The 11,260-nt window shown below is 34.9% G+C and overlaps 2 protein-coding genes across 3 annotated transcripts; both read right to left on the minus strand.

Moving 5' to 3' along the window:
* Positions 1-220: 220 nt before the first annotated feature.
* LOC107626280 (putative disease resistance RPP13-like protein 1) lies at positions 221-6,038 on the minus strand. 2 transcript variants are annotated; one of them, XR_002358173.2, is made up of 4 exons: positions 2,058-6,038; positions 1,714-1,838; positions 1,098-1,167; positions 221-643 (listed from the first exon to the last, which is right to left on the minus strand). XR_002358173.2 is itself a non-coding variant. In XM_016329124.3 (1 exon), the coding sequence occupies exon 1, from the start codon at positions 5,641-5,643 to the stop codon at positions 2,029-2,031; it is 3,615 nt and encodes a 1,204-aa protein (XP_016184610.2). In that variant the 5' UTR covers positions 5,644-6,038; the 3' UTR covers positions 1,870-2,028. The 2 variants fall into 2 exon arrangements, 1 of the variants encoding a protein (XP_016184610.2); XM_016329124.3 differs by lacking the exons at positions 221-643; positions 1,098-1,167; positions 1,714-1,838 and having other exon boundaries at positions 1,870-6,038.
* Positions 6,039-6,182: 144 nt separating this feature from the next.
* Positions 6,183-9,743, minus strand: LOC107628594 (putative disease resistance RPP13-like protein 1). The gene has a single exon (XM_088504189.1). It carries the CDS (start codon positions 9,199-9,201, stop codon positions 8,254-8,256), a length of 948 nt encoding a protein of 315 aa, XP_088360315.1. The 5' UTR covers positions 9,202-9,743; the 3' UTR covers positions 6,183-8,253.
* Positions 9,744-11,260: the final 1,517 nt, after the last annotated feature.

An 11,260-nucleotide genomic window follows, 5' to 3' on the forward strand; every position in this document is an offset into this window, starting at 1 on the left:
TCATTTGACAACCAACTCTTTCTTATCCTTTATTTATTTATTATTTTCTGTCTGAACATTCTGAATTCAACCTTAAAAAGTTTGGGTAGTGGTTTGGAAGCTTCTGTTTCAATTGGCCTCCTGTCACTATGAATTCTAAGAATTAGCATATGAATTGCAGCAAAAAAGACTAAGAGGATGTTAAATGTCTAAAATTATTAACTTAGGCTAGGACAAAATATGTGAAGAAAGAAAGAGTTTCATTGATTACACACAAGATACAAAGGGGAACCTTGTATATGTGACGGAACTAGCCTATAAAGAAAGAATTCCAAAACAGACTCAAACAGGAAGCTTAAAACAGAAACTTACACCCTGACTTACTATATAATACAGAATAGGGGGTTAATTAGTTTTTCACATTCTCTAATACAAAGCTCCATCAAGTTAGGCAGCAAACCTCCTTCAACAAAAGAAAACTTTGTAGGCCGTGATGTATGGAAGAGGCTTTCAGTGGAATGCAGCCTAGCCAGTCAGAGAAAAAAAAATTGGGAACCTGAGGTGTTTGATCATGAAGCTTGAATGAAGGGCAGTCCCAGTCATAGATTTAGCAATTCCAGAAAAGAAATGTATATTGAATTTCCCAATCTGAGTAATGAGAAACCTGTATAGAACAAAAATGGATTTGTATTATAAGAGGAAGCATAGTGATGCACAATGCTGCCAGATTATCAAGGAGAACATTGTTCTATAAAAGACGAAAGCATCAAGCAATGGAGCTAGAACATTTGCTTATATAATATATTCAATCAATTTAATTTTTGCACCACAGCATGGGAACTGAAGTTTTGCATGTTATGACTTCTAAACTAGCGATGAGAAATTCTATTGCAATTATCCATTTAAAATAGATGAATTCAACATAAATCTGGAGGCCATTTACAATGAGCACTGGTTTTCAATGAATGCATGCATTGTGATATCTACGAATTTCTTACAATTTTAGGCTCTGCATTTCAAATAGAGACAAGTGTAATTATATGGAAAAAATGAACAAGTAGGAGACATTATTAAGTAACCATCAACACAAAGAAACAATTATAATTTCCTTATGTTACCTTTGATATCAGTGCACCCCAATTCTCAACTTGCCTCAGCCATGTATTAATATTGACTCTTCAGTCTTCCCTATTATAAATGAAAACCAACATTTCATTTAGCACTTACAAACCATATAGTAACACATAATAGAATTTGATGAGGTCAAATGAGGAAGATCCAATGCAAGAGGACACAAATATAAACATAAAAAATGAATTAAAAATTGCAGCATCTTCAAAATCTATTACTTGTCTCAGAAGTTCCCAAAATGACACAAATATAAAAAATTGAAATCCGATGACATAAGTAAAGTAAGCCGTTTCCTTCCTAATTACATTTGCCATAACTTTCATATTGAATTTGTGGGTCTTTCATCTCTTCATGAACCTTGGTTTACTCATAATGGATTAAAGATGAAAATTTCAGATAGGCATCACATAACAGGATTGTACGAGATAAACAGAGTCCAAAAATTTGAAAATAAAAAGCAAAATTCTATGAACTCAAATCTGACAGAAGCAGAAAACTCAAATCTAATGGCATAACTAAAGTATGTTCTGTTTTGGTAATTCGAAAATTGCTATGACTTTGCAAAGCGAAGAGAATAATGTATTTCATAAAGTACAAACGCACCTCCACCAAGTTAAACCCCAGATAGTCCCTGAGATTCACGAAATGAACCAATAACATATTGACAGAATCCTTGCATGTTGCAGAAATGGTGGAAAATCAGAATCAACAAAACTGATCCTCCTAGACTGCAATCAACCAAAGAAATTGGGAGTGAAACGGTAGCTAAGGTACAGATAAATGGCTAAGATCTAAGAGTGAAAACATATATTAAAAAATTAAGGGGAAAAATTAGTTTGGCATATTAACAAGGGAATGAGAATGTTTGGTGGGACCGTGGGAACAATTAGCATTGTAATTGGAGAGCGTTCAGTGAGTTTAGGGAAGATGAGAGCAAAAACAATTACCTGTGTCGAATTGAATCCGTGGGTCGTTCATCTCTTCCAGCTTACTTCTCAAAGGACATTCTCCCCTGATGAGGAGTTCTGATATGGAGGAAGGCAGGTTTTCTTGTGTGATATTCTCCAGCTTTCGACAGTATTCAATTGTTAATTTTTGGAGGAAGGAGAGTTGGTGAAGGCCCTTGCAGTCTAGCGTCTCCAGATTTGAAAAGGACCACAATTGTAGAGACTGGAGGGAAGAAGGAAGGCAACCCTCTCTTGGGAATGACTTAACTTCATTCCATTTATGAAGCATAAGATGGGTAAGGCCTTCACTCTGCAAACCCTTTGATGTTATCCACCTCTCTAGTTTCTCGCAATTATTGATCCAAAGAGTTGTCAAGCTCGGCGGGAGGCACTCCTTTCCAAAACAATCCATTTCTGGGCAATCCCGCATATACAGTTCCTCTAGGTGGGGCGCAGCAAAGCCTAGCTCCGGCACTGATACTAAATGGAGGCATTTTGAGATTGAGAGTTTCTTGAGATTTGGAAGGGCCCCCAATGGCAACAACGTCAGTGAACCACACCGGGTCACGTCTATCTGCGTTAGAGACTTGTGTTGCAGTGGCTCTGAGAATGTTAATTTTGAACAATCCCAGATTCTCAGAAATTGTAATGAATCGGGCAAATAATCTCCTGAAATTGATATTGCTGACCTACACTCATGGATTTCCAAATCCTGGAAACACGGCGATTGGATGTGGGACAGGCACTCTAGTGCGGACTTCGCCAGCTGGGTTTCTTTAATTAATACCTCATGCGGTGCCGCATTCCTGTAGAACCCAGAACCCTTTACAGTTAATTGGTGAAGCTTGGGAGCTCTCGGCAGTGAACATGCAAGCTTTTCGCATCCAACAATGCTAAGTTGCTCCAGAACTGGAAGGTGAGCAGGCAGATCTCCACTTAACACCGGACAATCACGTATTGAAAGGTTTTCAAGTTTCGGAAATACATCAATCTCATCAGGAATATGCCACTCTCTCCAGCGATGCATTTTATCAAATCTCAGACTTAGAAGAGACCTGAAGGGTGTCCCCTGATGAGATGATTCAGCGTTGTTGTAAAACTCACCACCAATTCTCTCCAACCCTTCAAGTCCCAATATCTCCAGATACTGCAGAGAGGGTAACTGTCCCAGTGAAGGAACCTGACGGCAATTCTTGCAACGATTTAGAGTCAATATGGTTACATTGGAGTAGGAAGAAAGGCCCAACCAATCGGGGAATATTCCACCCCTATAACCATCAATTGATAACTCTTTCAAGTTTCGGTGAGGTTGTAATTCCTCAAGTATATCTCTTGCAGTTTCAACATCAACAATATCACCTTCTCTACGCCATTTCAAGTCTAAAATGATGACGTGCTTCTTCTTACCCATCTTTGCCTCCAAAGCTTCGCGGCTGTTGTTGACATTCTCTAACTTGGAGATGGAAAGTGAGCCATGAAGATTGTCAAGTGCTCCCAATTCTCTTATCCCGTTCTCCTCATGCTTTCCCACAATATAATCACTTAACAAGTTCAGATGCTTTAACTTGCTCATTCCCTTCGACATCTCTTTCAAACAATAAGTGCCTCTGATATCAAGATGACGCAGGTTCACAAGTTCCTGTATGCGGCTTGGAAGCATCGCTAGCTTATCACAATACCTCAACTTCAACGTTTGAAGATTGTATACTTTACACAACGACTCAGGCAATGTCAAAATAGGTGTGTACGAGAGATCCAAATAATGCAAATGGATCAACTCACCTATTGAATCCGGCAATGACTCAATAGAAAAAGATTTAAATGACAAAACTCTTAAACACCTCATATGTAACTGGAAGAGCCAAAAATCACTTTCTAACTTAATTGAACCATAAGGCTGATGAGAAAAATGTACATCTAAAAAAGTTCTCATATGTATTGCTCCCTTATAGGCCTCTTCAAGTCTTAATATTGGATCACGAGGATTTACCATATATGACAAATGACGAGTTTTGCTGCAAATTTTTTGTCGGTCTCCAAATTCTCTAACACTGAAATAGAACTTTCCAGCAAAGAATGTTGCTAAATCATGCATGAGATCATGCATTACAAATAAGCTAACATTTTTACTAGAAGACTGAAAAAATGACCTTGCAACTAATTCATCAAAATATGCACAACCAATATTTTCTAATGTGTAATTTTCTATTGGTTGTACCAAATCTTCAGCCATCCACAACAAAATTAATTCGTCTTTGTCAAATTGATAATCTTCAGGGTATAATGAGCAATAAACAAAGCACCGCTTTAAATGTGAAGGAAGATAGTGATAACTAACTCTTAATGCAGGAACAATCTCACTCTTGTCTTCCGGAAGCTCCCAAATTTCACTTTTCAGTGTCGTCTCCCAATATTCCTCATTTTTCTTCTTGCACAATAAACCCCCAAGTGTCTTTAAAGCCAAAGGTAATCCCTTACACTTTTCAACAATTTTTTTACCAATTTTTTCTAGGATTACATATTGTCTAGAATTAGTAGAAAGAGATGAATGTTTCAAAAATAATGACCAACAATCATTGGGAGACAATATATCTAGTTTGTAATGTAGATTTGTATTTGACACTACAGAATCAACATTTTTATTGCGAGTAGTTAAGAGAATTTTACTTCCTTTATTCCCACTCAAAAATGGTTTTAGAAAATTGTCCCACAAATTTTGCTGATTATCCCAAACATCATCTAAGACAACTAAGAATGTCTTCTGTGTTAACTTTTCCTTCAATTGAGTTTGAAGTGAATTCAAGTTAACCATGTTACAAAGAGAAGTTATTTCCTCTATTATAGCCTTTGAAACACTAATAGGATCAAATCTAGTAGCAACACACACCCATGCTTTAATGGCAAACTTCTCCTTCACTCTGGCATCGTTGTAAACCAACTGAGCCAAAGTAGTCTTTCCAATTCCACCAATACCTTCTATAGAGATCACAGACAATTTATCATCGCAAGTGTCGTCTAACAACAATTTTATGATTGCCTCTTTGTCATCGTTCCTGCCATATATATCAGAAGATTCAACCAGGGATGATTGAATTCTCCATGACATGTCTTTTGGATCTTCGACAAGCTCTTGTTTTAGACCAAGATCATCTTTCTCCTCAACGATAGACTCTAGTTTATCAACTATGTCTTGCATGCTCTCTACTATCCTTATCTCATCACCATCACTATATTCCACCACTGAATCAACAGCATAATGATAATGGTAAGATGAGTTACCTGGATCACTTTGAGTAGGAGTGGCAGTGGCAGCTTTAGTGGAGAGTTCATCCAACAAGTCATCAGCCAAATAGAGAGCATCTTGGAGATCCACAAGCCATTTATTGACTTCTTGGTCTCTGATCTGCTTCTGCTCTGCATCATCAAGCACAGGTCGAACGGCACGGAGACATGCCCTCAGCCTTCGAAGAAACTTCTGGTCGGCTAACTTCGTTGCAATTGGGGTTGACTTGACATCAGACAGTTTATTCAAAACAGCATCAACAAAGGAAGAGAGATAGGCTCCACCCACAAGTTTTGCAGCCATGATCAACCCCAAATTCAGGAGATGATGCGATCACAACAAAGAGAAAAAGAAAGAAGGATTGTAAGGTAATTAGGAAAATTGTTGGAGCTAGACTGTTAAATGTAGATGTACTTCTCAAGCACAGGGGATCTCAAGTGTTTAAGGTTCACAGTGCACTAACAACGTTCTTTGCCGAGTAGTGCTAAGACATTTGTTACAATGCTGAATATTGTATAATAATTAATTGAAAAAATCAGACGCATAAATTAGGTGATACCAATTACGTTCATAGCTCAACAAAATATATACAAGTAATTAAATAAACAATATAGTAGTTGGGCATACCGATAGCATAATCACAAAATCACGTTACTCCATGTGCAGAATATTATCTCTATTTATTTTATATATTCCTCAGTTCTCACATGGCTAGCTAATTATTAAATAGTGGAAAAAGTCAACTCTCTCTTCTTTCTTTCTCTCCTCCTCAATTTGTCTCATTTAAAAAAAAAATGCATTATCATCAACAATAAGCCTCTATATTATATTATACGCTACTCTTTTATGTTTTTTGGTAAGTGTCGAAACCCACCTTCATAAGGTGGTGTAAACAATTCAAAAGAACTAATTAAAAAAAAAGACAAGAAAAAGCTTCATGTTATAACATTCACACGGACATGGTCACAAGACTAATCTATGTAATTCTACTCTAGGAAAGTGTATATGTATGTATATATATTATGTTGGTAATTTTGTGTATTAATTTATTTCTTTTTGGTTTTGTTGGGAAGCCCAAATCCTGTTGCTGCTACGGACCCTTTGAGGTCCACTGTTAAATTATGCAGAATCATATAAACACTAATTGAAGATGAGGAAGATGATTGTGAAAGAAGAAAGGGAAGCAAATACTGAACTTCCTCAACTGTTTTCAATATGGAACCAATCTGTTACAATCTATCAAGGCTTTCTATTTATAGCAGATAACACCTAACAGAAGCTAAGAAGGGCAAGTAAACAGAAAACAGAAAACTCTTGCAAAACAGAAAGTAGAACCAAAACAGTCAAACACAAAGCTGAATTTACATTTCAATCTAAAACTTATTTCGTTGTAATTTCACCACTAGGCTTATTATCCTTTATGTAAGGCCTTTAAAATCAATATATCTTAACTTTGTTTATAGAAAAAAAAAATTCAGGCCAACAGAATTATCTTTCTTATTACTTGGAAATCTACCTATCACTCTTCTCTTCATATATAATGTCCTGAGTTCCCCATTATGAGTTGTAGGCCTCTATCTTTCTAGGGAACATTTAGTTCATGGTGAATTTATCATCTTATAATCAGAACATGCGAAAAATCAGATGAAATCGCAAGATTTACATTAAGAATACTGTAATGAACATTGAGGAAAAATATGACTTAGATTATCAAAATCAAGATACAAGTTGTTGGCAAGACCCTAAAGATGCAATTTCAATAAAAGGAATGAAATATGGAAATTATCAACATTTCACTTGTTTATTAGCAATAATTAAGCTAACATAGTAACTGATATGTGTGAGACAAGTAACTGAAAGGTTAAATAGAATCATCAGCAAGAACGAAAAATATATTAGCTTATGATAGCCACAATATATTGACCAATAAGATAATCATTTTAACAATAAATATATGAAAATGAAAAAGTAACATTGTATTTGACTATTTACTCTCCTGTTATTATTATTATTATCATCTATGTTTTTATTCTAAGCAAGAAACTGGCAAATGTCAAATAGAAAAAGAACAGCAAAAGAAATGAGTCTTTCAAAAACCATGTTGAGAATAGGTAAGACAGTGTTGTTGTGAACTTCGTTTAGATAGAGCAGCAAACAATTGAAATATAACTATGTTAGTTGTAAATTAGATGTGAGACAGTTGTTACAATACAGCTGAGGATTACTTCATATGACTAGGGAGGGAAAACTCTGGTGCAATGGGTTTATTAATCTTTTAAATATATACTTTATTTAATCCAAGTTTACTGATATGAGATTTACTTGCTTACACTTGAAGCACAACAGGTTTTCTTAAATTTAAAAAACTTAATTTTAAATTTACTAAAATAAAAAAATGTGTGCCGGCATATAAAAATAAAATGTGCACTTGACAACCAACTTTTTCTTATCCTTTATTTATTTATTTATTTTCTGTCTTAACATTCCGAATTCAACCTTAAAATGTTTGGGTAGTGGTTTGGAAGCTTCTGTTTCAATTGGCCTCCTGTCACTATGAATTCTAAGAATTAGCATATGAATTGCAGCAAAAAAGACTAACCCGTTTGGGAAACTCTAGAAGTAGCTTTTTTTAACTTTTGACTTATGAAAAGTAGTAGTATTAATGTCTGGTGCAATTTTCAAAATCAAATTGCAACTTTCTAAGAAGCTATTTTGGAGCTTATAGAGAAGTTAAAAAAAATAACTTCTCTCATAATACTTCTACTTTTCATTACATTTCTATAAAATAAGCACTTTTAGAGTTAAAAATCCAAATACAAAATAACTTATTTATAAGTTACTTTTAACAGAGTCATTTATTGTTTAAGTTATTTTATCAAAAGGAGCTTAATTAAGTTAGTTACCCAAACTGGGCTATTTGGCAAATTGATAATCTTCAGGATACAGTGAGCAATAAACAAAGCATCGCTTTAAATGTGAAGGGAGGTAGTCATAGCTAACTCTTAATGCAGGAATAATCTTGCTTTCATCTTCCGGGAGTTCCCAAATTTCACTTTTAAGTATATTCTCCCAATCCCTTACATTATACTTATTGCGCAGTAAGCCTCCAAGTGTCTTCACAGCCAAAGGTAATCCCTTACACTTTTCAACAATTTTTCTGCCAATTGGTTCTAGAGTTGCATATTGTTCGGAATTAGTAGAAACAGATGAATGCTTCGAAAACACCGACCAACAATCTTTGCCTGACAATAAACTTAATTGATAATGTCGATTAGGAGCTACGAACACAGAAGCAACCTTTTCACTCCAGGTTGTTAAGAGAATTTTACTTCCAATATTCCCATCCCGAAAAGGTTTCAGGAAATCCTCCCATGTGTCTCGGTGATCATGCCAGACATCATCCAAAACAACTAAGAATTTCTTTCCTGTTAACCTTTTCTTCAAATTAGTCTGAAGAAAATCAAAATTGTCCATGCTACAGGAATAAGAATCTATTGCTCCTATTATTGTCCTTGTAACATGAACAGGGTCGGGATTTTCAGCAACACACACCCATACTCTAGTGTCAAAATTTTCCACCACTTTGACATCACTATAAACCAGTTGAGCCAGAGTAGTTTTTCCTATTCCGCCCATACCCACAATGGGAATGACAGTCACAGGTGATTCAGCATGACGAGTATCATCTAACAGCAATTTAATTATCTTCTCCTTGTCTTCGTCCCGACCAAAAATGTCAGAACTTACAACGAGAGATGTGGATGGAGTTCTCCATGACATGTCCACCTTGGGGCACTCTTTCAGACGATGATAATTTTTCTTTGCTACAAGAGACTCTAGTGTACCAACTATTTTTTCCATGTCACCAGTATCTTCAATATATGAATCAACAAGAGAAGAACAGGAAGAAGAGATACCTGGATCTCTTAGAGTGGTGGCGATGGCGGCCTTAGTGGAGAGTTCATCGACCAAATCATCAGCAAAATAGAGAGCATCTTGGAGATCAACAAGCCACTTCTTCACTTTCTTGTCAGTGAACTGCTTCTGCTCAGCATCATCAAGAACAGGTCCAACCTCATACAGAGTTTTCTCCAACCTTCCAAGCAAATGTTCTTTTCCACAAATGAGTCATCTTCAAGTATTGGAGAAAGCTTCTCCAAAATAGCATCAACAAAGGAAGTGAGATAAGCTCCACCATCAAGTTTTGCAGCCATAATTGGATCTCAAGTGCAGCGGATGAGATCACAAGAAAGAAAGGAAGAAAGGTGAAGGATGAGGGAAGAAGGATTCACAGTTTGCAATGTAGTCTCTGGATTTTCTCAAACAGGAGCTAAGAAAAGTGTTTGATTTATGTGGTGACTAAAATTGAGTTGATGAATGATGAGCCTTATGGTCTTGGGACAAAATCAAGTGGTGCAATAATGCTGCCTTTTACGTACAGCACCATGATAAAGATGATTATGTCGGAGGACAATTACGGAATTACCCATCGGTGAAAATTTTCAGCTTTTCATGTTATTCTCAATAATATTATTTCAACATACAATTAGTTTCCACAGATCTTGTTCATTATTATTAAAAAATAAATAAAAATTGTAACACATTACGAAATAAATACTCTTAATTTTTTTCTTAATTAATGTTGTTACACGTAATTTTTTTTATCATATAATTTCTTAACATATATTTTCTTTACAATTGAAAAAAAAAAATAAAGGACCCATGATTGTTAAGGTCACTATCAGTAATTTCCTTTGTTGAAAGCATCCAAAGTTCCAAACTGTGAAAGCATCAATCAATGGTTGAAAGCATCCAAAGTTCCAAACAATCATAACCTCATCTGAAGTTCCATTATTGATGTTTCAATTTTTCTTTTCTGTTTTTTTTTTTGGTATTTGGAGGCCCAAATATTAGTGAAGTCTCTTATATTGACTTCTTAAAAAAATGGTGTGTTGAGGTTAAAGGCCCAAACTGGTGTAGAAAAATGGTAAAGAAATCAAAACACTTGGGCTGTAAACGAAATGGGCAAGATGCAAAAGCCTAAACTTAGGGATATTGAGCTGATCAATTATCACATAATTATCAAAAAATAAATAAAATTCTAAATTTTATCTGGATTCAAATAACATGGCCTATATTAAATCAATTTGGGTTGGTCAAGTAGTCAACTCGCTCGTCCGCTTAAGTAAATATCAGGGTTTGAATTCCGCCTTATTCATGCAGCAACTCATTGGTTAGCGGCAGACTTTTAAATGGAATTCAGATCTGCGACAAATTAGTCTTTAACCTATCGGGTTAGGAAATACGGTAGACAACAAAAAAAAACATGGCCTAGAATAACACCTACAGTTTTAATAAATAAAACATAACCAATCCAAAAACATTAAAAAATAAGTAAATGTTTCCAATGATAAAAAAGAAAATGGAGAAAAAAGATGGGCACACTTCAGCAGAGACAATCATATTGTTAGAAACAATAATATTTTAATTGATATACATATTGATAATATCTTAGTATAACTTGTATTAGTTCATATTGATTTTTTTATTGAATTTTATCAATACGTTTAGATTTTATTTTTCAATAAAATATGCAAATTTTCAAGTATCTCAATATATAGTATAAAATTATTCTATTATATTATGCCAATTTAATATTATTTCTATGATTTTTCACTTATTTTCAGCTAGAATTTTAATATATATTTTTATTCACCATGCTTATTTCTGACAATAATTTCTCTCAGGTGTGGTGTGCATTATTTTAAAATTATAAGTTTTGTTTTGCTGTAAGAAATGTCTCATCCCTAGACATTATTATTATTGTTGTTGTTATATAGCACTTTTTTTATAGACATAATAGAGTTTATTCAGTTTAATCACTTCATCTCTCATTCAATAATTTTACACACAAAACCCT

The sequence above is a fragment of the Arachis ipaensis genome, chromosome B2 (assembly GCF_059453495.1).
Source record: "Arachis ipaensis isolate K30076 ecotype BB chromosome B2, ASM5945349v1, whole genome shotgun sequence".
Taxonomy (NCBI): Eukaryota; Viridiplantae; Streptophyta; class Magnoliopsida; order Fabales; family Fabaceae; genus Arachis; species Arachis ipaensis.